Genomic DNA, 27,981 nt, shown 5'->3' with positions numbered 1-27,981 from the left:
TGGTATCTTCTAGCCAAACGACATTGTCAAGTAACAAGTTGCCACTTGTGGACCGTGGTTTCAATTTTTTCCACAATTTGAGGCATTAAGAAAGGATGCAAGGCCTAGACTCGTAAAGCTTGCCTGGCAATATCGGTCTACAACATAATTTAGAGAGCTGGTGGGTCAACCTCGGCTAGTAGGACAGCTTGACCCAGTAGGTTGACTAGGTGCCAAGACCCATCCAAAATCCATTTGACATGGCCACATCATAGCTCAACCCAATCTAGTCATTATTTGACCCAGGTGAGTCATTGGGTTAAACTGGTAGGCTCACATGTTTCATGTGTGTATATGTGTGTTTTGTGGTCAAAATAAACACATACATATACACGCTCATTCTTTATATTAGGTGGTAGTTGCCTATCACTTTTTTAGCCTACCACCAACTTATTGGAATTTTGAAGGTTTTTTTTCGTGTTTTACTTAAAACCGACCGTACAAATATGTTCTACATGCATGATTTTATAGGAATTGACTATTTGAGCGACTCATTACGGCATGCATGTAAGCTTTTAGAGTATTTAAAATTTGAAGGTCTAAAATTTTTATAAATATTGAAGGCTTCAAAAACATGTGTTTTTTTACATTTAAAATACATGATCCAAGTGTCATTTCCTAACAAATTGATCATGTTAAACATATCTGTAGGGTTTCTTTTGATTTTATACAATCTATTTATCGATTCTCATACAAGTTTAATCTCTTTGCGTATATAAAATTGTGGCGGTGGGTGTTGAACTACAGAAATCAAGAGACTTGCCTTTGCTTTACCTTTTTCTTGGAAAAAGAATGGTTAGGGCATGAAACAAGCATCCCTACATCTTCTAAAAGATTTTAAAAACATTTTAGCAAAATCCGAGTAAGTTATTTTTCTCCCATTCAAATTTTTATCAACATCAACACATCAATAATAAATAGTGCTTAGAATCAAATTGTTGTTCTAAAACCTTAATAATATTATTGCCTATTATGAAGATTTGAATAAGAACACAACATATACTATTAGTATAGAATATTTATAATAAAACAAGCTTTTTCCCATGTTGCACCTTTTCTAGTATGAAAGATTAAGAGCATATCTTGTAGACATGGTTCCAATAAATGCTTTTTCTAGGAGTGTATGTGCATGATAGCTTAATTAATAACACAAATATTAAATTATAAATAACAATCATGGAAGAAGGAACAACATATTTGTCATCATAAAGTTATGACTGCCATGATACAAAATCCAGAGAACGAAAAAATAAAAAGAAATTTTGACAATAAGAAAAGAACAACTTTCACAAGAATTTATAATAAACAAACAAAAAAAGCATCTTTCATCATATCTTTTATAACAAATCATCCCAAATATGAGAAACCAGTCATTTCCTAATTATCTAAAACACTAAAGAAGAAACAATGTGATAGCCGGTTAAAGACCCTTATTTTGACTAAAACAGAAAGGAGACCGTACATTACCCTTCATTGATATGACAATGAAGGTCATAAGGTATGGATGTGAATGCCATGGGCATCAAACACACAAATATAGAGAGATAGAGAGAGACCATTTTCTATTTTCATAAAAGCGATAATAACTAATATTTATTTTAATAAAACTCAAAAGAATAACCTAAAAGACACAAACCACAAAAATCTAGTGAATGACAACAAAACTTAAACACTTACCTAGTCATTTTGTCAAATATTACTAGATGGACGTATTCTGATAAAAAAAAAAAAATATGAAACAAGGTATTTGTACATGGGATCGTGTTTATGGCAGGTGGCAATGATGAATAATCTCCATCTTTTAAGTTTTTAATATTTTTATGCATATGGAATATATTACTTGAGAAATTTGAAAGTCTAATTTATATAAAAAGTTACATCATTTATGCATGGTCATTAGAAAGAGCCCATTTCTTCTTTCCATAAAAACACTAATAACTATTTTTTATTTTAATAAATCTTAAAAGGATAACCTAAAAGACACTAAAACTACAAAAATCTAGCTAATGACAGCAAAATTTTAACACTTATCTAGTCATTTTGTCAAAATGTTGCTAGATGAGGGCATTTTCATTAAAAACAAAAAAGATGAAAAAGGGTATTTGTATGTTATAGTATATTTATAGCAAGTGACATGAATGAAAGAAGGGGGACCGTCCAACCAAAGGAAGGTCCAAATTCTACAACCAAATACCATAAGAAGGCTCCCCTTCTCCAATGGTTGAGCATCTCATCGATCAGACATCATATATTTGTTCTTTATAAATTATTTAGTAAGAAATATGCTTTATACGAAGGCTTTATGACATATAGACATGTTTTTTAAAATATAAAAAATCAGATGTTCACAATGCATTTAAATCTTTACAATACAAAGTATTATGTGTTGATGATTTTTAGCGCTTTAAAAAATGCAACTAAACATCAAAAATTCATAATCCAAAATATGTCACTGGTTAAATAAATGATAAAAGTCCAATATGTAAAGTTTGCTGAAAAACTCGACCGTTGTAGAAGGAATGCCATCAATTATTATCGATTGTAGATTTTGCACCTTCCTTTGGTTAGACGGTCTGGTACCCCTTCCTTGATGAATGATCTTCATTTTTAAAGTTTTTGATAATTTTATACATATGAAACATATTGCTTAAGAACTTTGAAAGTCAAATTTGTATAAAAAGTTGTATCACTTGTGCAATAAAAGTTCATTACATCCATTTAATGTGAAAGTTATGACATTGTTATCTATAGACATTTTTTCTAAACTTTTATGTGCATACATCGTAATACGACAAAAATGAAATTGTGTTTATAACATAAACATTAAAAAAATTATATTTAGTTAACCTCAAATTGTTTGGTATAAAAAACAAAAATGAGCAAAATGATGTTCACCACAAATTTGCTTTTATTCAATAAAAGGAACCAAAATGTTAAAAATTCCCATAGGAAATAATTGTCCAAACTATGTTTAAGTGAAACATATATTTAAAGATATGCAATTTTGACCAAATTGAATCTTGATATGGTGGACACCAAATGGTTGAATACATTGATGTTTACATATTTTAAGCACATTTTTACTTGAAAAAAGTGAATTATTAAACAAATATTGCTTCAGAATCTAGATTTTAGCAAGCGAGTAATTTCATTGTTACATAAAAGACATGATAAAATCCAACATGATTCTATTGAATTATGACTAAACAAATTATGATTGTGAAGATATCCAACTCTAGCTAGATCATTTAGAGTACTAAAACAATAAATTTAAAAAACATAAAAAAATAAAAATGTTATGAGGTTCAGGTCAATTGGAATAACTGGATGGTCTGAGGGGGTATTACTTTTGAATCTCCCAAAATAAAAAAAAAAGAAGGAAAAAATTCTATCATCATGTTCTTGAGGATAAGTATCAATAGGTTGAACCAATGTTGTTAGTATCTATATCGATCCTGTCGTTAGGCCACCGATTCAACTGTATCGGTTGACCGATACTCAACTTAATCATTCTATATCGGGCCAAAAATAATAAAACATTACAATGTGACATGTGTTACAACTATTAAAATAAATTAAAAATAATATTAAAAAATATTTGTAGTGTTTTTTATAATTATTAAGCTGATTCAGGCTTGCAACATGCTGATACACACCGAAACTGATAACATTGAGTTGAACATTCATTGGACTCGATAGTTTAAGACCCGAATCAGATTATGAGATACTGATACTGTGCCCTAATAAAATCTCACCAAATATACAAAAAAATAGTAAATGGATTTTATAGCGATTATATAAACTAGGTCTTGTCCATACCTTATAAACAAATATTTTTTCATATCTTTTGCACTAAAAAATTGCAAATTTTAAACAAAACTCGAGTCATATACATCTAATATGAAATTTCATAAATGATACTCAACTCCGTATGTTATAGTTCATGGGTTTGACCTCGATAATTAAATATAGCCCTTCCTTTGTTACTAAACCTTAACCTAAAGGATCTATTAGAGTTGGATCGACTTGATTTTTGAGATAATCTTGATTAAAGAAGAAACCAAGGGGCGATTTAAAAAACGAAAGTAAACAAATAAAAAGAAACAATTCATTTAGAGGCAAACTTTTAGCCTTAATTTTAAAATTAAGTTTCACTTTATTGAAATTTCATATTTGAGCCAAATTTTTTAAAAACAATCAAATAAGAACATGAGATCAACATTTATCATCTTAAAAAAATGTGATTTCTTTAGCTTTTACTCATATTTTTTGAAAATAAAAAGATATTCATTCATCTTTATAAAGAAAAAAGAAAACAGTTTGAAGTTTGAACTATAAATGATGAAGGCTACTATGTTATAATTTGACTTAAGAAACAGAGGTCAATATCTAGAATTTCAGAAGTAATGATACTAAATTTTGCAATTAAGGGCAAAAGCTTGTCCTTCATAAAAATTTCCCAAAGTAAAAAAGAGAAGGAAGGAGTCATGACATAACTTACATATACGCAAAAGAGTTTCAAAAGTTTCTTTTAATAATAATCAGAAGCACTGCCATTAACCCCAAAACAGGAGGACAATATAGTCATTGAAACAGAAACGCGTCCACAGTATTACAGCGTAGGAGTTTAACAGGTGAGGGTGGATACGGACTCAGGTGTCGGAAGACGAGGCGGGACTCTTTGATACCATTTCCCCCTCCTTCCCCCGCTCTCTATCGATGACGCCGGCCATTGTAACCCTAATACAGTAATACTCCCTCTACTCTTCTATGTTTTCAACTCTTCGCTCATTCTCTGCACCCTGTAGCTCCCAACCAGCTCAGCCATCAAAAAACCCTAATTTCCTCTCCCTGTCACTGATCACGCCTCGTTTCCTTCGACGCCGATCCCATCGCCGTTGATCTTGTGGATGAGTGTTTCTTTGCGAGATTATTCGTAGTGTTTGAGGGGATTATTGGGTTCGGTGATGGCGTGGACGGAGGCGGATGTTGGGAGCGGCGACGGCGAGGGGGAACCTGTTGTTGAGACAGAGCTTTTGAAGGGGGGAGGAGTCCAGCCGTTTGTCCTTGTGGTGAACGATACGGCGGTTTCTCGTCCGCCGGCGGCAGCGGATGCGGCGGCGAGGAGCCTCGCGGGGAAGGATGCGCTTTTGTACGCGAACATTCTTCGGTCGAGGAACAAGTTCGCTGATGCCCTAAGTTTGTACGACAGTCTTCTCGAGAAGGACGGGACGAACGTGGAAGCGCTCATAGGGAAGGGGATCTGTCTCCAGATGCAGAATATGAGCAAGCAGGCGTTCGAGAGCTTCTCCGAGGCCATTCGGCTCGACCCGCAGAATGCGTGCGCATTGACCCATTGCGGGATACTGTATAAGGATGAAGGTCACCTGCTGGAGGCTGCGGAGGTACTTGGTTTTTAGTAGATAGATTGGCTTGAAGAGGCGTTGTTTCTGTGTTTATTGCTTAGGTTTGGGAAGAATTTTTCTGGGTAGTGATGCTGTTGTATTCGTTTAGGCCACATTGTACGTGTATGGCTGTAGTATCGAATTTCAGTGATATCTTTGTTGCAAAAGAAAGTTTGGATGTTTTTTTTCCAGCTTTGGTTTGTTTCGAATTACTATACGTACAGTCTTTTATTCATGTAACATCTGCTAGTTGGTATTCCTGCTTGATTGTGATTTATGATTTAGATTTTAACACAGTAAGATAACTCTTCAGAGCTTTTTTAGAACATTGAATAACTGAAATATGATGATATTAGTTGAAAACAAACTTTGAGAGAAGGCGATGCTAATGCTTACACAGAAAATTCAGTGAGGAATATATCTGAACTAGTGATTTATTTTGAAAGTGGTCAATCCAACATGGACTCATGGGAAGTTCTCACCTGACCTCCTAAAGGTGGCACACATGTTATATTGACATATTGAATGCAAACATTGCTATGAGTTACAATTGGTAGCAAATTAGCTGGTGCTTTAGGGCTGCAGTCCATTTCCTGTCCCCCATCCAACCCCCTTTTTTCCCGATGCTTTCCAATATTCATCTATTGATTGACTCCTCCTTCCTGGGCATTTAACAATAGATTTTTCGATCAGTTGATTAAACTTTCCCATTCACCACTAGTGGTTGGAGGAACTATTAAAAGCAATCTCAAAGTCGGTCTTCCATCCAACACAGGCTCATGGATAAAAAGCTCTCACCTGACATCCTAAAAGTAAAATGCATGTTCTACCTACCCGGGCATTTAACAATAGAGTATCCGATGCGATCAGTTGATGAAACTTTCTCCTTCACCACTAGTGGTTGGAGGAACAAATAAAAGCAATCTCAAAATCGGTCTTCCATCCAACACAGGCTCATGGATAAGAAGCTCTCATCTGACATCCTAGAAATAGAATGCATGTTCTATTGATATATTGAACTTGAACACCAATATGAGTTACACTTGATAGCTAATCCCTAACAGGGGTTATCGTTTATATACAGATAAACTTATGCCATCATATTCAGAGAAACAACCCTTCAAATAGATTCTATTATTCCCATTGGTAAATCATCACAGATTGTCTGACCCTGTGTTGCTGAGGTATATCTTATGAGCCAACAGAATGTATGTGCCTATGGTTAAGGCAATTTCAGCTAGACTTTTTGGGGTTGGGTTCTCCATGATACTTAGACAAGGCTACATGGTAAGTTCCATAAGCACTCCGGAGCAGGAACTGCAACAGATGAAAAGGATTATCAATGTCTAATGTCTGTTAAACCGAATCTGGTGCTATCAGAAAGAATGCTAATTTTCTTATACAGTTGTTCGAGGTCCTGCCATTATTAAATTCATCAATTGTGAAGCATACTTGAACCTTGCCTGTAGTTGGGTGGGTGATATTAGCTATAATAATATGCATTTATTGAACATGCACTATTTCTGAGGAGCCCAAAGAAAAAGTTTATGCATGCATAATTTCACACTGAAGTCTGGTAAGTGCTAACCAATCCAAGAGTCCTTGAAATTGAATCTTGCTGTTTTATTCCTAAATCCAACTTTCAAGCTTTATTATCCATGTAATCCAAAACAGCCTCCTATTTGATGTACGCAAATCAAATAGGAAGTTGGTTAGGTATTCTCGAAATTCAGCTAAAAAAAACTTTACTATTTATCTTATCTAAATGTGTATTTAGGTAAGATAAACTTGATGTAATTTTTTGTCTTTCATTAGAAAAACACTTATTTTACAATAAATATAATAAAGAAGAAAAAAATGGAAGTGACTTACAGAAAGAGTTAATACAGTTTAACCAATGAAAAAAATAACAGAATTCAAGCTGAAGGAAAGGTAAGAATTCATTAAAAAACACTTATTTAGGTAAGATAAACTTGATGTGATTTTTGTCTTTCATTAAAAAAACACTTATTTTACAATAAGTATAATAAAGAAGAAAAAATGGAAGTGAATTACAGAAAGAGAGTTAATACAGTTTAACCAATGAAAAAAGAACAGAATTCAAGCTGAAGGAAAGGTCATCAGCCAATAAACAGGTGTCTGTTCACATTTTAGTGCATTAAAGAACAACTAAGGGCCACTAAGAAGAACTGGTACAAACAAAAAGTAGTAGAAGGGTTAATACATCATCACTGAAGGAAAGGTACCTTTGTTTTTGTGAGGAATAGATTGAAGGCTGACTGTCCAATAGAGGAAAGGATAAGAATCAAAGATATCTCAAGGGGAGGTGTGAAAAATTCTATATTTAATGAGTGATGAAATTGTAAAATGGATCTGTTATCAGAGTTGGTTGCCTAAGATCGGTATGGAAACAGGTCAAACCTCATTGGCCTCTTATGATGTTCTTTGGCACATGTGACATGGGGCTGACGTATATGATTTGACAAAGTCTAATTTATTGCAAAACTTATTCGTCTCCTTTGAGGTGAAAGAGGGTGTGTTCACTAGTCAGCCTTCATGTTTAGAATAAAAGCTAAACAATTGTAAGACAGACTGTAGTTCATCTTCATATATGACAAAGAGTGCAGAAAATCATTTCTATTATCTAAATGTTAGAGATGAATCTATACTAGATATGAACTATCTCCATTTTTGTGTGTGCATGTGTTCCTTTACGAAACTATAAGCAAGGAATGCTCTATTCAGACTACAAAGGTTGATTTTTGTTTCAATTTTCAAATTCTATGGAATTAGATGAATGAAAAAAATCTGGTTTCATATAGGGAAATTGATTCTTTTCTTTTTTCCTTTAACTAACAAAATCTCTTTTTTTTTCACTTTCTGGAGAGTAACAAAAATAGTAATTTCTCTCCCTATGAGTAGAAGAATTTGTCTTATACATGTGAAAGGTCTAGTATTTAGGTGGGGGTGCAATTAGATTACCAGCATCATGATTGTCATTTTCAGGTCACATGACACTGCTATTTCAATAATTTATGTTGGTTTATTCCCAATCTAGGATTGTTTGGTGTTAATTACTTTCTTTTAAAATTCCTAGGTTCTTGATTATTTATATTTTTAAAATCTTGTCTTTTTCATATTTATGAAATTATGATACCTTTTCTTGCAATTTTTATGATGCAACATGAAGATACATCACCTATTTTGGTTTTTGGTTTCACAAAAAGGTATGCATTTACAATGTTGCTTGCAGCCAATTTCACATTGTATTAGCAAGTAACTTTTGAATTTTATTTGTGTGGTTACAGTATGTCACCTGTAATTGTACAATTGTGAATGCCAATGACCAAGTATGCGTTGTTAAGTTATCTGGATTGCTTGCATTCTAACTGCCATAATTGTTGACAAAATGAACATTAATGCCTTCATTTCGGTTGCTTGATGCAGTCATATCAGAAAGCTCTGAAGGTTGATCCTTCGTACAGACCAGCTGCAGAGTGTCTAGCCATTGTGTTGACTGACCTTGGCACTAGCTTGAAACTTGCTGGAAACACTCAAGAGGGCATTCAGAAATATTGTGAAGCTCTTAAAATAGACAGCCAATATGCTGTAAACTTTTAATTCTGGCCCTTTTCATTTTTATGATTGATTTTGTCAAGATTTTTTTGTTTGCTTGTGTTACCATTTTTTGTTGTTTACATTTTCCTGCCAGCCTGCATACTATAACCTTGGGGTAGTCTATTCTGAGATGATGCAATATGATATGGCACTTAGCTGTTATGAGAAAGCTGCACAGCAGAGGCCAATGTATGCAGAGGCATATTGCAATATGGGTGTCATATATAAAAACCGTGGTGACTTGGAAGCAGCTATTGCTTGTTATGAGAGGTGTTTGTTCATTGTTAACAATGTTACAATGACTTTCTAATGTTTATTTCTCAGTATTTTGATTATCCGTTTCTATTTATGCTGTGTTGTTGGATTCTATTTTTTCCCTTCAGGTGCTTGCATATGTCTCCAAACTTTGAGATTGCAAAGAATAACATGGCCATAGCCTTGACCGATTTAGGGACAAAGGTGTCTTTAAATTCTCTTGACTTTCTTAGCCTTTAATCTTGCTTATTAATGGTCTTAAGATTGTTTATGTCTTTCACTAGTGTCATTTTTTCAGCATTATCCCTGCAATTGTTTTCTTTATGCGATGGAAACATGAGTGTCTTTTAACAGCCAGATAAAAGCATGAATGCTGCTTGCTCAACTTATTTGTCGTCCAACTTGAGTTTTTACCTTTGAAGCAAATAGTGATGTTCTTGTCTATTAGTTGTTAATGTCATGTATTTGGTGGTGGTATTTGTACGTGTGTTATATTTCCATTGTAAGAAGTGGTGCTACGATCCTCTAGCTTTCATTTTCTGGCAATGCAGATGTTATTTTTGTTTTTTTTTTTTTTGAAAGGCAAGCTGGGGTTAGGCAGACCCATACCAGATAACTCTTAAGCCCCATGTGGCAGAGGCAATGCAGATGTTATTGCTAACAATTAAGTTTGAACCAGTAAAGGTCATATAGAATGATACACATTAACTTTTCATTCACACAACTGTTCATAGTGTCCACTATGTAATTGTGCTTATGTCAGGTCTCTGTTTAGGTTGTTCCCATTTACTTTTCCGAGGTAAATCACATCTTCATATAATACCTCATATGCTGTTGACTTTTCTTTGCGGAGGGATCTGGTATGTTTACCATAACATGATTAGACTATTATATTGTGCAAAATGTAGCAGATCTGGTATATAGCTATTTTGAAGGCCTTCATTGAATCTAATCCATTTAGGCCTGATTCCAAATAAAGGTCATTAACCCTTTCCTCTGCTTTTCTTGGAAACACATATTAGGAAGAGGATCAATGCACACAACATCTAGTTAAACTTTTGTTTTTTCTTAGTTACTGTCTCATATGTTCTCCCTGGCTTCTGTCATTTTCTTGTTTGAGTTATTACTGCATCAAATGAAGCATTTACTCTTCTTTTGTTGCCCTTTTGACCTTGGCTACTGTTCCACATGCTAACTTTCCCTGAAAGTAGGCAGCTTAGATCTTGCTCATATATTGTATAGTGTTTTCAAAATGATTTGGTCATACCTCTAGTACACCTTGGTTTCTTTCAAGTAATGTTGTATTTATTGCTTCCCTAAAAAAAATATTGTATTGCTGATTCATCACGTTTTTTAGCTTGAACAATAACTTGGCAAAGTTCATATTTAGGTAAAAATGGATGGGGACATTAACCAAGGAGTGACTCTCTACAAAAAAGCATTGTTTTACAACTGGCACTATGCTGATGCTATGTACAATCTTGGTGTTGCTTATGGAGAAATGTTGAAGTTCGAGAAGGTAACGGATACCCATCTTAATAATTCTTCATGAAGTTTTGCTCTTATCATTTTGCTTTATACATGGTAAGTAAAACGGGCCGCACTCTGTAAGATATGCTATTTTTATGCAGAAACAGGTATCTTCTCAAATTTCATGGGTTATGTATTGTGAACTTCTATAATGCTTTCTTTCCTTTGATGCTCTCTTTTCTTGTTCCTCTATTTCTATTTAAAAGTACATCTTGTATAACAGCCTTTCCTATCTCATAGAAAGGGATCTCTTGATCCTAGAATGAGTTTTAGCTGTCATTTCAAGTCTTTGTTCATGTTGAGAGTAGTTGAGCTGTCATTTTACTATAAACATCATCATAATTGTTATTACCATAGTTTAAAAACTGGCCGGGTTGACCCAGTGACTCGGTTGACTCGGCTCGGATCGTCCAGTCACCGGGTCAAAAAACATGTTGAACTCGTTCTTAACAAAACCCCATGACTCGGCCGAGTCATGGGTGAGTCAGCCAAGTCGGGTGAGTCATGCATATATATACATATATAATATATTTTATATATAATTATATATATTATATGAAATATAATATAAATATTATGTATAATATATATAAAAATATGGTTATACATGTATTAATAAAATGATACATTAAATGTATTATAAAAAATATCATATGATGTATATTATCTATAATATATTGGTAAAATATAGATAGTATATACATATATTTATATATTTTATATAAAATATAAAGTTAACATGACCTGGCCGAGTCACAGAGTTGACCCTGCCGAGTCACGCGTCACTCAAGGACGAGCCTAGTGACGAGTCACCGGGTTTTAAAACACTGGTTATTACTAGTACTGCTACTGCTGCTGTTGCTATTTTATCATTGGTTTAGGATGGGCAGCAGCTACCTTGCTTATTATGCTTGCGTCTAATTTACTATCATTTTAAATTTTTTGATGCTTCATATATAATTTTTTTTGAACTATTATCTTGTGGTTGCTAACAAAGGATCATTCTTGGTGAAGGCAATTGTTTTCTATGAGCTTGCATTACACTTTAATCCTCATTGTGCGGAAGCCTGCAACAACTTGGGAGTGATTTATAAGGACAGAGACAATCTTGACAAAGCAGTGGAGTGTTATCAGGCAAATCCTATTGCTTGGTCTTTATGCTATTACAATCTAAATTTAGCATAATGAGTACTTGATGTTTCTTTTTTCCTTCTTTAAGGATTTTTATCTTCTTATCCTTTATATTATGCATCTTAAGCCATATGTTATTTAACTTTTGCAGATGGCTTTATCAATTAAACCAAATTTTTCACAATCTCTAAATAACCTTGGAGTTGTCTACACTGTTCAGGTTTGATCTGTTTCATTCTTTAGACAAAATCAGCTTAACATTCACATGTTAGTAACTTAGTAGTGATTGAAGGTCGAACGAACATTGTTGTAGGTCTGTTTCACATGAGAAGAAGTATATGTTTTCACCTTATTATGTGCAGGGAAAAATGGATTCTGCTGCAAACATGATTGAGAAAGCTATTGTTACAAATCCCACCTATGCTGAAGCTTATAACAATCTAGGTGCATTCCTGAGTGCTGTATATCTTTCCTGAAGATGCATTTTCCTTTTTGTAGTTATTTTCTGTTTATTTGTGAACTTGTCTCTGAGCTTGTACCAAAAGCTACGATTGATCTGAATGTTTAATTTCTGTTCATAATTTGGATATTTAGTGATAACTTTAGGGAATTAAGCATGCCAGGGTGAGACTAATACTACATTTATGGACTGCTGAGAAATATTCTCATTATACATATCTGGTAAATGTTGCTGAATTCAATTTTTATTGTCCAAAAGAGTTTGGTTTGTTTCATTTCTGGTGACAAATATTATGTTTTGATATTTAATGTTCTCTACAAGCCTTGTTTACCATCATAGTCAAATGTCACTGGTATTTTGAATTTATTGTGTTAAATTCATAGAATGTGAAAAGCATGAAAATCATTTTAAAAAATTTTCTACTTTATATTATTTAAAAATTTTTAGTTTGTTTTTTCTTTTTTTTCCATAAACATGATTTTTTTAATCTGTACACATGCCAAGTATTTTTTGCCATAACCGTATCTGCAAGTTCCTTTTTTGTACCTGAGAATCCTACTAATGAATTCAGGATGGCTCTTGTGAGGAGCAATAATGAATTATGGTCTGATCTGCCTCAAAGCTAATGTGTAGCCTTGTAAAGGACAGGTACTGCAGTGCCTTCACTGCACTTCTAGATGTCTCAAGAAAACTTAAATATTCCCCTTCATTTTCTACAATATGCTTATTCATTGCAGCACCTATCTAAAGAAGCTTGCATTGGGGCATCCTTCACTTTAGCAAAAGGTCAATTGTGTACTTTTGTTGAGAAAGAACCAATGAATGTCTTGCAAGAAAATATCACAAAGATCCAGATTCCTTTATTTGATATTATCATGTAAGAGCCATTTTACCTCCTGAATATGATTTAAATAATATAGTCATATCGGACCTTTTTGGACGCATAAATAGAAAATGATCAAACTGACTTCAAGTAAATGCATGATCAAAGAGTGCATGAGGAAAGTTGTGAAGCCATGCATAAAAGGCTTGTTTGAGACTACATGGTTTTACCAAGATGACAAACTTTACCTTTCACATCCCCTTTGTTGCATTTAGGTTGCTTCTTTATGTACACTTCTTCATGCAACTCTTCGTTAAGGAACACATTTTTGAAATCAAGTTTTTCTACTTCCCATCCTAAGCTTATAGTCAGTGATAGAATAATCCTGTCTCCATGACCATACTAAAGGGATTATCTTAAACTACTTTCTACTCACCTTCAGAAAGGTTGCGAAGATGGACATGTTTGAGATATTTTATCATTATCTGTCATTTTCTTGGGTAGGAAAGAATATGCAGAAAATAGACAAGATGCAAGACTGATCTTATAAAAGGTCCCAAAATGAAGAAGGGATATTGATTGATGTTGATGATGTCAACCTAATGCTGACATCAGCAGGGTTGAAGCGAGAAATCAAAGCCCAAAAATGACACTGGCCTTAACACTAGCATCTGCGGGGTGCAAGACTGATCTTATGAAAGGACCCAAAATGAAGAAGGGATATTGATTGATGTTGATGATGTCAACCAAATGCTGACATCAGCAGGGTAGAAGTGAGAAATCAAAGCCCAATAATGGCACCAGCCTTAACACTAGCATCTGCAGGGTGCAAGTTATCTGTCAAGGTTAGAAACAAGGAAAAGGGGCATAAATTTGATCTAGTTCAAACCTGGATTTTGTCGGTCCAAACAATGGTGCTAACACCACCAAGCCATGATGCTGATGTCAGCCTATTAGATCGATCAGATCTGAAGCAAATGATTGGATTGGTCAGATACTGTTTCAGATGGATTTCCATTTAGATATGTGACCAAAAAGGTTGAAGGAAAACAATCAAGTGACATAAGTTCAGATCTGGTCCAGATGGATCCCTGTTTAGATATGTGACCAGAAAAGGTTGAAAGGAAACATAAATCAAGGAAGTGACAAAGACAAATAAGTCTGAAAAGAGAAAAGACTAAGAAACTGTGGTTGAGCAAGACAGACAACGCAGCACAGAGAAAGCAGGGGAAGAACTTTTTTTTTGCCATACCAAGCAGGGGAAGAATTTAAAAGCCTTTAGCTCTGTTTGGGTAGCTTGCACAAGAGCTTTTACTCTGATTCCATGCTAATCAGAGGCGTTGTTAGAGAGAATAGAGAGAAAGAGAGAGGAGAAAGATGGGATGGGAGCAATAGCGATGCCAAATCATTCCACCAGTCTCTCTAGGTTGTCAAATCTTATTAATATATTATGGTAAATTCTAGAAATGCCATTTCTATGAATATAACTCACAGATATGCCACTGCATATTGCAAGGGTATGGTTTAAGAAAATGAGTGATATGTCCTTACCATCTTTAACATCTGTCATTCTAACTAATAAAAAGGTAAACTGTCTTTTTCTGAGAGTTTCAGGAGGAAAGTGTTATTTGCAAAGGAAATAGTCATGATGCAGATAATATCTAGAATCCAGCCACCGATAGAGCTCCTCTATGTTTGGGGGATTGTTCTGATAATTGAAAAATCTCAGGATATTTTGTGAGAAAAGCTATTGGCCTTCTATGCATCACAGGACATGTTGGGTGCTTTCTTTGAAAGTGTGTGTAAGGAGAGAGAGAAGCATGTGTGGCAAGTTTCATCAATGAGTATGATATGCCTTTTGATATTCTACACATCCAATATGAGTATTAGAACTAAAAAGAACAGTCCTGGTTCTATAATGTCCAGATAACACAACTTTTGTCCTACCATCTCCATAGATTGAAACATCCATTTAAATTTATAACACTTATCTTAGTAAAATAGGGAGAGATTAACCAATGGAAGCAACATCCATGGAACAAAAGGAAAAGGATCTAAGAGGATGCTCGCCTCGATGTAAAAGTGGGAGGAGCCACCCCGTGGAGTGAAGTTCCAAAGTTTGTTAATCAATCTCCAGGTGTTAGAGCTAACAAGATCTCTCCTGGTTCTAGTCCAGTTGACACAACTTTGCTCATATCATTTTGGCCAATTGAAACATCGTTACTGACGTTCAATTTATAGGCTGGTTAGTGCAGCTTAGTTTTCAATTTCAAGCTTTCTGTTGAATTGTTGGTGAAATATTCTGCTGCTGCCATTCTTTACTTTCACACTTTCGCTCTCTATCTTATGAGGTGAGAAGTTCTTTTGCTTTCTCTTTGTCAAGGGAAGAAGCAGGGAAACTCTTCTCTGGTTTTCCTTTGTCTTTGTTGTCACATTTTTATTCTTCATACTGGGATGCATATGTGTGTCAGCGTGTTTGTGTGCATGCCTGCAATGTGAAAAATTTTATTTGCAAAGTGATATTTTTTTGGTATTTTGGCTCTGCGGCTTCTTAAGTGCATATGAACTGAAAAAAGCAGCCCTTCTACCTTGATTTAATTAATTGTAAATGGATGTGTAGGTGTGCTCTATAGAGATGTAGGCAATATTTCACTTGCGATTGAAGCATATGAGCAATGCCTTCGGATAGATCCTGATTCACGTAATGCTGGTCAGGTACTGTTTTATTTTTTAAGAATATGGAATTTGCTGCATCATGCTAAATTTGCTGTGGCACTGTTATTTAATTGAGCCTTCTACTTTGTGCATGTTATGCACAAATTACTTGGTTTCGTCCTTTATGACATCATTTTTGTCTCTGTTTTCATGCTTGATACATTTTAACAAGGAGGTTGTACTGTCAGACCCTAGGGACTGATAATATACAGCTTTATTGCTGCTACTATTGATGATGCAGCTGAAGCTTCTGCTTCTACTACTGTTGTAATTATTGTTCTTATTTTTTTGTTGCATATTCATTGTCTTTGATCCAGTTGAAAGGCACAGATTCATTGGCTTGGATCAAAGTCAAATATAAGTTGGTGGTGTCGTTTAGACAGTATCTTCTTGAATGTTTTGGGACCTTGGTATTGAATTGCTGGAATCTTTTGTGACAGTTTGGCATGACCAAGTTGTCTTTAGTAGCTGTTGATGTTGACTCAAGGTTGTAAAGTGCATATTTTAACTGTTAGGGACAATTATATAGATATAAGATTATACTTGTTATGTATAAGGGTCATTTTTATCCTTACCTTAGCTTATACGTTTCAGTCTTATTCTTTATCACTAAGGGATAATCTTGTCCAAGAAATGTGCACTGTATGTATTTTTTTGGGATTGAATGAATGAGTAATGAGGTTCTTGGCTGCCCTCTCTCTCTATATATATACTAATCTTTTTCTTCATATTCTTCTTCTCTCTTCATCTTCCTCTATTGGGCACACTTTTAAAGGACACAATTCTTGAATAGCTTCACAAGAAACTGCACATAGAACCTTTAGGGCATGTTTGCTATAGAAAATGGATGGTTTTAAAGGTCAGAATTTATGGACACATGGTAGATTGAGAAGATCGAATGAAACTCAATTCTTAAGAGGAGCACTGACCACACGATCTAAGTAACACTGATTGAGTTCTACTTAACTATTGATCTGATCTTATCCAAGATTCAGATCTGATGTGAAGAAGTAGAAAGGAGAAGTAAGGAGAAAAAAGAGAAGAGCTAAAAGGAGAGTTCTTTGATTTCAAATTCGATTTCCAAGATGACACCTCAACAAGGTTGCCAGACTAAGAAGCAGAAGCAAAAAACGATACGGGAAGCGGAAGCGAGAAGCTGTGCATTTTAAAATGTATAGGAAGTGGGACACGAAGAATAAAAAAAAGAAATATAAGAATTGAATGGGAATCAAAATGAAACACAAATAAAAACTAAACTAAAAGTGACAAATATTAAATTTCATGTTTTTAGTGTAAGAATTAAATTTTTAACAAAATCTAAAAATGATGACTACCAATTTAGAGAAAGCACATGGAAGTGAGTGAGAAGGGTGAGAGAAAACACATAAAAAACAAGAAAAATTGAATAAGAGAACATATAAGAAGAATAGATGAAGTGTGTGAAAAGCATAGGAGAAGCATGGTGTAATCGAGGTTCTCATCAAGTTTAGGAAGCGAGGAGTATCGCGCTTTTGAAGCGAGTTTCTGGGAAGCGAGCTTCCCACCTATCTAAGAAGCTTTCGGTAACTCTGTACCTCAACAATTGGTGCCAATGAGTATTTAAAGCCATGGAAGTGGGTCTTGGATTTGGATCCATTCCTTATGCATGAACCTAGCCCAATTGCCCCATACACCCTTATTCTAAATGAAATGTAAGAGAATTACATGAAATGAAATGAAATTCAAGTAAAATTCAACAAGTAAAAGTCAAGTAAGCCAAACTGGCTGGGGGCTCAAGGCCATGGGTTGATTGAGCACACCCTAGGTGGAGCTGGGCCTCTTAGGATTCTATCAGTCCACCACGCTTCCAAAAGCTTGCCCTTAAGTGCATGATGGATTTGTTTTCATCTCCTTTGGAGGGCTAAAGGGGTTTCCACACCCAATATCCATGGCATTCATCCATTTCTACCATCCTCAACATTTCATAGCTCTTGCCTCTAACTTATGCATCTTTAGAGAGGCCTTCTTAGATGTTGCCCTCTCCCATGTATTGTTGTGCTTTCTCCTCAATTCTTAGGCCAGGTTCCGATTCCTAGGCCAATTTGAAACTAAAGTGGAGGGAATTCATTGTGGTCTCTACCACAATTCCAAATAATAGACCAGTGATGCTTAACAAGCTTCGGCTGTTCGTGTGCATATACTCTAAATCTTGTTGGGTGCTAGATTGCACAACTTGGTTGTAGTGTGTACCGCATGGTGCAGTCTTTAGAATCACCTATAGGCTTTACAATCATATATCTCAAATGTATCATGCATAAACTAGACCCGAATCCAAAGATCCAAGTGTGGGTCTATAAATACCCCTTTGGCACCATTTTGTATTCATAACTTGAGAATTTGAATTGAATCCAAAAGAGTTCTTCTAGCTCTTCTTTCTCCTCTTCTCCTTTCTACTACTTCACGTTAGATCTAAATCTCAAATCAGATCAAGAGTTGAGTAGAGCTCAATCGATGCTCCTCACTTAGATTGTGTGGTGAGTGCTCCTCTTAGGAGTTGAGCTTCATCCAATCTTCTCAATCTACTATTCATTCATAAATTCTGGTGATCCAACTACAAATTCCAATAAATCTCAGTTAAATTGAGGATCAAACATTTGCTTCCCATTAGATTGAAGTGAATTCAAGCTATGATCATGAAATCCCAACGATTTACATCAAATTGAGTAGATCGCTAGTTGCCGGTCACTTTCGTAGAGAATTCCGGCCTAACAAGCCAAGATCCAACATTTCTCAAGTGCTTCAGCTCTAAACTCGTCTCTATTAGCTAGATCTACTTCAAATCTACACAATTGAGCTATTTTTCCTGATAATTTGAGTGGATCTATGCTAGGATCGAGCGTGCTTGCACTTTTTCTTTTTCATCCACACGTTTAGTGTGAAAAACACTATATCTGAACTTCCCGACAGCAATTCCGGCCAACAGAGCTTAGATCCAGCCAAACACTTGTGTGATTGGTGTTATTTGGAGTGAGTAGAGCCTTCCTGAGCCTTTGCATGATGATCCGTGGTTGGAGTAGCCCAATATCACAACCAGAATCCGGTGACTCCCACAGTTTCTGTTGAGCAGAGCCCTATCTCTGTTCGGTCAGCACCTAGGATGAGTTTACCAATGTTCTCTGGCTCTGTGGAAAGCTATTTGAGTGCTTTAGAAGTTTGCTTTGAGCTTCAACCCCATATCTTGTCGTTTTTCAGCATTGTTGGAGTGTTTTCTGGTGAGTAGCAGAACAATTTCTTTAAAGAACAAACTACAAAACATCTGACAACTTCAAATATGTAATTTTCACGATCCATAAGTGCTATGGGCCTAGGATTTAGTGTAGGAGTAGTTTGAGGCGTGTAGAAGGTGTGAACTTCAGCTTCGGTACCGAATTGTGCCAAATTCCAGCTCGGTACAATGTTTTCTGGTCGACTGTCAGTTTCTTGCAGCAGAGTACAATCCTAAATTCCGGTGAACTTTGTGTATCAATATCTCATAATTCCCTTGTGCTTTGAGCGTGAATTTTGGTGTGTTGCTTAACTGCAATATTGTCTGTAAGTATGCTATGAGATGTATTGTATCCTATGAGATATTGTGTTGTAAAGTCAAGTTTAGAATATAAGTGTGTTCTGTTTTATTGTGTTATAGTTTAGTTGTCCTATGAGATATATTGTGTTATAAAGTCTAGTTTAAAATGTAGGTGTGTTTTGTTTTATTGTGTTATAGTTTAGTTTACTAAGGGCTTGTGAATTTATTTCTTAAGTTGTAGAAACTTGTATTTGAGCCAATTTTTCTGAGATGATTAAGAGGATAATACATCAAAGAAAGTGTGATTAGTGCTCCAGGGCACTAGAAAGACTAGAAATCGAAGGAAGATTCAAGTGAAGAAACTTGAACTTGAAAGTAGCCATAACTTGGCTAAGGAAGAATTGAACTCACACGGCTCTTCATTTGCTTCAAAGTTTACCGATCCTCCAAGGGTTGTATCACCTAGCACCCACCACCAATGAGCTATCAAAAGCCTTGTTGTACAGCTTATCTCCTCCAAAAATGACCATGGGAGACAACTTAAAATATGTTCTACTATAACTTAGAAACACACAATTGAACAAGCAAATATGTGGCTTATAGATGTTTCTATGGAAGTCTATATTCCACTGAATGCTACAAATTCATTTTACTTTCAAGGAAGGCAGATGCTACAACTAGTACTGAAGTCGGTTACAAAATGCTCTCACATCATGACTTGAGAAGTTAACTTCTTTATGAAATGTCAAGGAAGTTAAGAACCATTATCTTGTAATTAGTCACTCTTGGAAGGTATAGGGTGTAACATAATAGCAAACATTGCACAAGAGACAGCCCCTGATAAAAAAAATTTTCATGTCTTGTCCAGCGGGAGTTGTAAGATCAATGGGTCTATCAAATTTCTCTCAAGACTTTAAGGGTATGTTTGTGTAACACAGAAGGAGGTTCCATGCCACAATCCACGCGGAGCCTCCTTCTGCGATAACCAATTTTGACCCCTGCCCCCGAGTATGCTTTCCGCGAGGGAAGAGGGCAGTGTGTTTGTGTGGCCATAGTGTTCAAAGCTATTTGCATGGACAAGTAAACGAGACATTTTCTGTTGGTATTTAGATAGACAAGTTTCAAAAATCATTCATTTATGTAGGATCTCAAAGTGATGCCATTGTTTTTTCTTTCCATTTTTGTTTCTTTTGGAAAATAATATTGGTATCTGGTCCACTTCTAGACTTCCTACAAGACAAAGTTTGAAGCTTATACTGGTGACTTCTAATTACATAGAACTGTCACTCTTCTTCCATTGTTCAATTAAATGACTCCCTATTTTGTTATCTTAGTTTAATTAGAGCTTAGGCAGCCTTGTAGTTGACTTAATTCTTTTTTGTAGAACCGTTTACTTGCAATGAATTACATAAATGAGGGTGATGATGACAAGCTTTTTGTGGCACACAGGTAACCATGCTCTCTATACATGTTATTTTTTTGTTCTGTTATAAGTCAACCATATGATGGGTTTTGGCAATATTTCTGCCATATAAAAAAATTTCTTGTCGTCTTTTACGTCTGAACTGCTTGGCTATCATTTTCTGTTGATCTAATATCTTCTATTCTATGTACAGAGCTTGTTCTCTCTTTGTCATGGGAGTTCCCTTGCTTTGTTGATTCTCTAATGAGAGCGATGGGGTTTCCAATAGCATATTTTCTCATGCTTGTCATAAATTATCCATCGCTTCTCAATGTATTGTGTTAATAATTTCCATAATTCTAACGGTTACTCTTGTGAAAACCTCATGAACTCATCAAAGTGTTCTAGAAAGATGATAGTTCATCCATTGCAACTTAGAGCAGCTACACTGATTGCATTTATTTTATTAAAGATACCAAAGGCTAAATAGCCTTAGAGAATTCAATATGTGAATATTATTCCAATCTCGAAAATTAGTATCCTCGAAAATGGTGGCCAGGCAAGGTTCATCATGAAGGAGTCCTGCTATCTGTCCATATGCCTCAAACAGCATAAGCCTCATGAATAAGCATCTAAATTTGTGAAGTCATAGAATTCAGATATCTGGGTATAAATGTGTTGCTTATGACATGGACAACTAATAACTAATCAAACAACACTGCTCAGAGATCAAAAGAAAAGAGCAGATCGTAATTGTACAATTACCAAATATATGTGTAATATGTGTAATGCACAATATTTGTTTAGAATATTATGCTTCTATTAGATATGTTCATAATTTTTCTTTCTTTCCCGTCTCCTGCATTTTCAGAAAAGGAGTAAAGTGCCAAATAGGTGGATATTTGTTAATAGAAAAAGGTTCATTTGGTTTAACCTCACACATGCATGCCTTGAACTTACCCAAAAGGTTGCGTAAGTAACCTTCTTCCATATTTGCTTTAGAAAAGCCTGCTCTGGGAGTGGTACTCAGCCTATAGAGAGGGAAGCGACATAACTAATTCTTCTTTATTTTTGTCTTTTCTTTGGAATTTCTTTCTTTGTGCCTAGGTTTAAGCAGCTCAGGCAACATTTACAATATAAATTAGTTTTTGTGCATAGATGTGCACCACATATTTTAGGTAGGTATAATAAATAAATAAATAAATGAGATTGTGCAGCAACGAACTTTGTGCAATACCGTTAACTTTTCTACTCATAAATATTATATTGAAGTAGACTTCAATGGGAAAACTGAATCCAGTTCTGCCATCAAGAATTGGGTTAGATCCCAGAAAATTGGTGAAGGTTTCCCTTCCCCTCACACACTCTTTCTACTGAAAACAAGGAGGGTTTACACCATGTGGTTTTGACTTAGCTTCCTAGCCTTAGGTGAGAAGGTGAAGGTTTGACACTTTCTGAATCTTTTTTGAACAAAATTGATAATAGAGACGAGTGTTGATGGTCATTGGAGGTCTTTCTTTGTGATTCTAGTCCAGGCTATAGTACATAGACACGGCTATGAAGCAGCCGTACCTGTGTCGACACGGCCCGACACGGGTACAGGTGTCGAACATGGCACAGGTTACGTGCTGGTCTGGATCGGGTCCAACTCTGATCCGACCCAAATAACTTTTTTTTCCCCAACATTTAACCTGGGGTGAAAGGGCAAAGAGGAAGAAGAAAAAGGAGGAATAAGGAGGAGGAGGAGAGGACGAGGAGGAAGAAGAAGAAGAAGAAAAAGAAAAAGAAAAAGGGATAGAAGAAGAAGAGGAAGAAAAAGTAGGAGAGAGAGAGAGAGGCTGGCATGGTGAGGGACAAAAGCCCCCTTTTATTCCCTCCTCTTAGCCTAATCAACCCTCTTTTTAATAAAGAAAATGTCATTCCCCCTCACCCCCTCTTTTCAAAAATTACATTCAAACCCTTTCTGAATCTTTTGCTTTTTGAACAAAATAGATAATAAAGACATGAGTGTTGATGGTCATTGGAGGTCTTTCTTTGTCATTCTAGTGCAGGCTATGATACATAGACACGGCTATGAAGCAGCCATACCTGTGTTGACAGAAGGAAAAAAGGACTATTGAACCACAAAGAAATGGCCAAATTGCAAATCTCTAGGACACAAACTCCAACAAAACTAACAAATTAGGCAGCTTCCAATTACAATATAAGATAGAAATGACATATTTTTGTTGCAATATGTATTCATATTGCTTTGCTTCTCTTGATGTCTTCAACACAAACTTTACTGCTCAGAAAAGGAAAAAAAACTTAGCATCTTAATAGTGGGATATTGGGTTAAAATGACACTATAAAGCATCAGCTTTCCCGTATCCTAACAAGTTCTCTAATAGAAAGACACAAAGAGGGGATGACTTACTAGATTTGTTAAGAGCAAAAGCAATTCCGATCAGAACTCAAGCGTTATCTGTATCATATTCATATCGATGAGCTTTTCCCAAGACCAAACAAATTACATTGAATTAATAACGCAAGAAAGGTACAAAGATGGTAGGTTATGAGAGGTTGCTCTTCTAAACAGAGGAAATTAAATGGAGGAAGCTGATGAGAATGAAAATCTCACCATTGCAATTATGGTCCTTATGAAGCCAATACAACTCTAAACAATTCTTAATTCTCTTTGGATGTGAGCAAAGATGGTGAGCAAACTGGACACGTGAAAGTCTTGATAATTAGTGTGGCTTTCAATGTCATATGCAAGTCAGTTCGTCCTTTTTAATGATGTAAAAGATCAAATGACATTTCAAACTATAAATGCTTAAGTTTTTCCTATCATTTGTGTTGTATTATATTTTCATACGAGAGATTTTAAAAATAATATCATAAAATATAAAATATGAAAATAAGAAAAAACTTAAGAAAAAACAGCAAAGGGAAATGTTGAAAATAAAGGCTTTTGAACCGGATAGGATCAACACATGCACATGCACATAGTACACTTACATATACATGCATCTCAAGAGCTGCTGTCAAAGCATTCATATACGTTTGGCCTTTAACTCCCATGGTTTTGCTTTCACTCTTGCTTTTGGCTTCCATGTTTTCAACATTTCACTATTCATTTTATTTTGGTCCAAGGAATGAATTATGTGCTCTTTCTGCCTTTTTCCAACATTTTATTCTTCATTTTATTTTTGGCCAAGAATGAATTAGATGGCTTAGTGTGATACCAGTCGTGCTGGCAAAAGAACCCAACCTGATCTTCCTCCTGACCCAACCCATGTTAATGCACGATCATGCATGTATTTGAAAGGTTGTTGCGTGCCTGGGCCCATGGGGTCGGACTGGGTTCAACCTAATGGGTTAGATATGCTGACTCGGTAAAACTGGGTCTGATTCAGTTTGGGTTATGACAAAGTTTGGGAGAAATTTCAGTTCTCTCAAACCACTGCATAGAAAACTCTCAAATTTTAGGACAAGGCTCTAGACACTTGGAATAAGGTCCTGCCAAAATTTCAGGGCCTAACTTCACTGGGTTTGGTAGATATGAGTTTGGAAACAGGCGATAGGGTTTAGGTTCTGGACCAGGTTTTGGCTCAGGTAGGATTCAGTAAAAAAACTGGTTCTCTTGATTGGGGTGACTAAAAATTCTGATTTTGGAGTCTACGCTGGCAACACGTAGGGGAACCTAGGGTTAAAGTTTCAACCCTAGATCAGCTTCGATTTGGGAGATATGACTGATACAAGACTGACAGAAATCTGCTGCTAACAACAAACAAATTCTGTCCAGTTTTGGGTACTACATGGGTCAAGAGGGTTCCAATGTGAGTTTGGGGCCTGGGCTAAGGTAAGGGCTGGTTCTACTTACTAGGGTTCAGTAGATGTGATGGAGGCGTCTACTACTGGGCTACAGGCTGGGGTCGACTGAAGGTTGGATTCACCCGATTGAGTCCTTAGAGCTTAGTCATTGGTTCTTGCGGGTTCACCTTCACGAGTTGGACGTTGGCCTTGAGCAGCAACCTAAGTCCTTCCAGTAACAAGTTGCCTAGTCTGCTTGGCAAGAAATCCTTCAAGCTGAATTTCCTTGATGCTGCCAACACATTTTTTGATGCAACCGAAAAAGCTTTGAACTTTGTTTCTTTCATTCATCGAGATAGAGCATCAACAATATGATTTTCGGGGCCTTTCTTGTACTGTAGTTCAAAGTCCTATCCCATCATCTTAGCGACCCATTTTTGCTAGTGTGGGATCATGATACGTTGCTTCATGAGATATTTAAGGCTTTTGTGATCAGTGATGACCATGGAGTGCCTTCTGAGCAAATACAGTCTCCACTTCTCGAGAGCGAGCATTTCCTTATCGTAAGTTGATAGAGCCTTGGCAGAGTTTGAGAGGCTCTTATGAAAGCCAATAGGTGGCCTTTTTGCATTAATACTGCTCCGGTTCCGCTGTCACATGCGTCCGTTTCAACTATGAACTCTTTGGAAAACTTGAGTAAGGCTAGCACGAGCGCCTCACACGTGATTTGCTTGAGCTTCTCGAATGCGAGCTCAGATTTCTCTAACCAAGAAAATATGTTCTTTAACATTGCAGTCAAGGGGCAGCAATGACCCCATAGTTTCGCTAGAACCTCTGGTAGTACCTGGTGAGTCCAAGGAACCCTCACAAGGGTTTGAGAGATGCAGGTTTAGGCCAAGAGAGCATAGCCTCAATTTTCTCGGGGTCTGTGCTTACACTCTTTTCGTCAATGATGTGGCCAAGGCAGGACACTCATAGATGTTTAAAGCTGTACTTAGACCTTTTGGCTATGAACTGACACTCCCTTAGGGTGTGGAGAATGACCTTCACATGGTCTAAGTGTTCTTCCCACGTCCGACTATAAATTAATATATCATCAAAGAACATAAGGACAAATTTTTGAAGCATTGGGTGAAATACATTGCTCATCACTCTTTGGAATGTAGCTGGAACCTTGGTCAACTTGAAGGGCAATACTAGGAACTCAAACTATCAGTCATGAGTCCTAAATGTCATTTTGGGGATGTCCTCATTCGCTATTCGAATTTGGTGATAACCAGATCGAAGATCGATCTTTGTGTAGAATCGAGCCAGGTGCAACTCGTCCAACAATTAATCTATAACCGAAATGAGGTGCTTGTCCTTCATGGTCACAACTTTTAAGACCCTATAGTCAACACAAAAGCGACATGTGTTATCTTTCTTTAGTACTAGAAGCACCATCGAAGAGTAGGGGATGAACTAGGCCGGATCACCCCTCTATCAAGCATCTCTCGGACAAGTCTTTTAATTTCGTCCTTTTGGGAGTAAGCATACCAGTAAGGTCTAACACTCACGTGACCAACTTCTGGTATGAGAGTGATGTGATGGTCTTGTGACGTTTGAGGAGGTAGCCAATTACTTTGGCAAACACCTTCTTGAATTGGTCAAGGATCTCCTTAAATTCAGGTTTAACTTCTTCCATCTCTTTGTTCTCTTTTGGGTTCTTTGCTTCTATTTTGCAAAGAAAGGCTATGTAAGTGGCTCTATAGATTTTTAGGGCCTTCAAGCCTATTTCATCAACCCCTTAGGCCTATGAGCTTTTAGGCAAATCATTCTTTCAACTTTTTCAAAATACATCTCCATTTTGTCAAAATTCTAATAGACTTTTCCAAGATTCCGGAGCCAACTCATTCCCAATACTATATCGGCTCCTTTCATGGGCAGAACATAGAGATCCACCGTAAACTTGGATCCTTGGAGATCACACGCAAAAGAGCACTTGAGGTGGCTGCCATCTCTCATCATGATGTCGAAGAGCAGTTGTTCCTTGAATATGCAACCCATAGTTCTCACTAGATCTTCCCACAAAAAGTTGTGGGTCGATTCGGTATCGATTAATACCTCCACTTGCTCTTGGTTCCAACGTCCTCTAACCCTCATTGAGTTAGGACTTGTTTGATTTCATGGTTTGAATCACCCAACTCATTCTCTTGTTCACTCTCATCTTCACTTTTGCAAACAAGGAGCATCTAAAGGGATTTGCATTTGTGACCGAGGACCCATTTCTCATTGCAGCTATATCCTAGGCCCTTTCTTTCTCCTTCGATCAACCATTTGGGCCTTGCTAATGAGCTCGGTCTTCACATTAGATCTTGATGCAACCGTCAAGTGTTCCTGCTGATGGTGGTGAAGGCACGATTCTTTGATACAACCTTCACGGTTCTTGATGGTAGCTGTGAAAGGCACGACCCACACAGTCGTGTACAGGACCCAAGGAATAGCAATGCCCACCACGATGGTGAGACTTGAATTTATTTTCAATCGAATGTCAAATGAACAATATGCTGAATATGAATGAAGAGTAAAGACAAACTCTGAACAGTAATAAGCAAATGAAAAAACGACTGAAAGGAAAAAGGAACAAATGCTGAAACGAAAAAAAGAAAGGCTGCCGTATTCTTCAAAAGTGTCTTCACGCAACCCTAGACAATGCTTTTAAAGATGGCCAATGGATCCGGGTCTCGGGTCCGGATCCGGACCCGGACCCGGACCCGAGACAACTTCAATTTGGAACCGGATCGGTGTCGAGCCGAGCCTTCCCTCTTCTGGAGTAGGTGTGCGTTACCTTCTTGCGTTGGGTCAACTCACCTGTGGTCGGATCCTGCTGCTGGATCCCATCGTTCATTCCAAGTGGTGGGTCGGGTTCCCTGGCCGTGCCGGGGTCACGTGGTATCGATTGCTCTGCATCATTCTCCCCCGGTTGGGAAGAAGTCGACTCGGACGACTTGTTGTCCCCACAATAAGCATATAGATCAGACACATTGAAAATCAGAGAAATGTTCTAATCGCCGAGCAGTTCTAGGAGGTAGGCATTTAGACCTTGAATGGACCATATTTCTTAGGGCTCAGTTTACTATACGTACCCACGGGGAAACGCTCAGGGCATAGGTAAACCCAAACTAACTGACCAACTTGAAGCTGGGTGTTGCGACGACCTTGGTCAACGAAAGCTTTGTACGCTTCGTAACTCTCAACGAGTTTGGCTCGGACCTGCCTATGTAT

General features: G+C 36.6%; 1 protein-coding gene across 1 annotated transcript in view; it reads left to right on the top strand.

Moving 5' to 3' along the window:
• The first annotated feature begins 4,647 nt into the window (after positions 1 to 4,647).
• LOC149847224 (putative UDP-N-acetylglucosamine--peptide N-acetylglucosaminyltransferase SPINDLY) overlaps positions 4,648 to 27,981 on the top strand; it is a 43,025-nt gene continuing 19,691 nt past the window's right edge. The window contains exons 1-10 of the mRNA XM_089996873.1: positions 4,648 to 5,444; positions 8,892 to 9,053; positions 9,157 to 9,332; positions 9,446 to 9,521; positions 10,708 to 10,836; positions 11,862 to 11,981; positions 12,130 to 12,198; positions 12,341 to 12,422; positions 15,882 to 15,976; positions 20,905 to 20,969. Of these exons, the coding sequence (XP_089852999.1) occupies positions 5,007 to 5,444; positions 8,892 to 9,053; positions 9,157 to 9,332; positions 9,446 to 9,521; positions 10,708 to 10,836; positions 11,862 to 11,981; positions 12,130 to 12,198; positions 12,341 to 12,422; positions 15,882 to 15,976; positions 20,905 to 20,969 (1,412 nt within the window). The 5' untranslated portion in view covers positions 4,648 to 5,006. The remainder of the gene's footprint in view (positions 5,445 to 8,891; positions 9,054 to 9,156; positions 9,333 to 9,445; positions 9,522 to 10,707; positions 10,837 to 11,861; positions 11,982 to 12,129; positions 12,199 to 12,340; positions 12,423 to 15,881; positions 15,977 to 20,904; positions 20,970 to 27,981) is intronic.

The sequence above is a fragment of the Nuphar pumila genome, chromosome 2, assembly GCF_984573655.1.
Source record: "Nuphar pumila chromosome 2, dmNupPumi1.hap1.1, whole genome shotgun sequence".
Lineage (NCBI taxonomy): Eukaryota > Viridiplantae > Streptophyta > Magnoliopsida > Nymphaeales > Nymphaeaceae > Nuphar > Nuphar pumila.
This window is presented reverse-complemented; position numbering and strand designations above follow the sequence as displayed.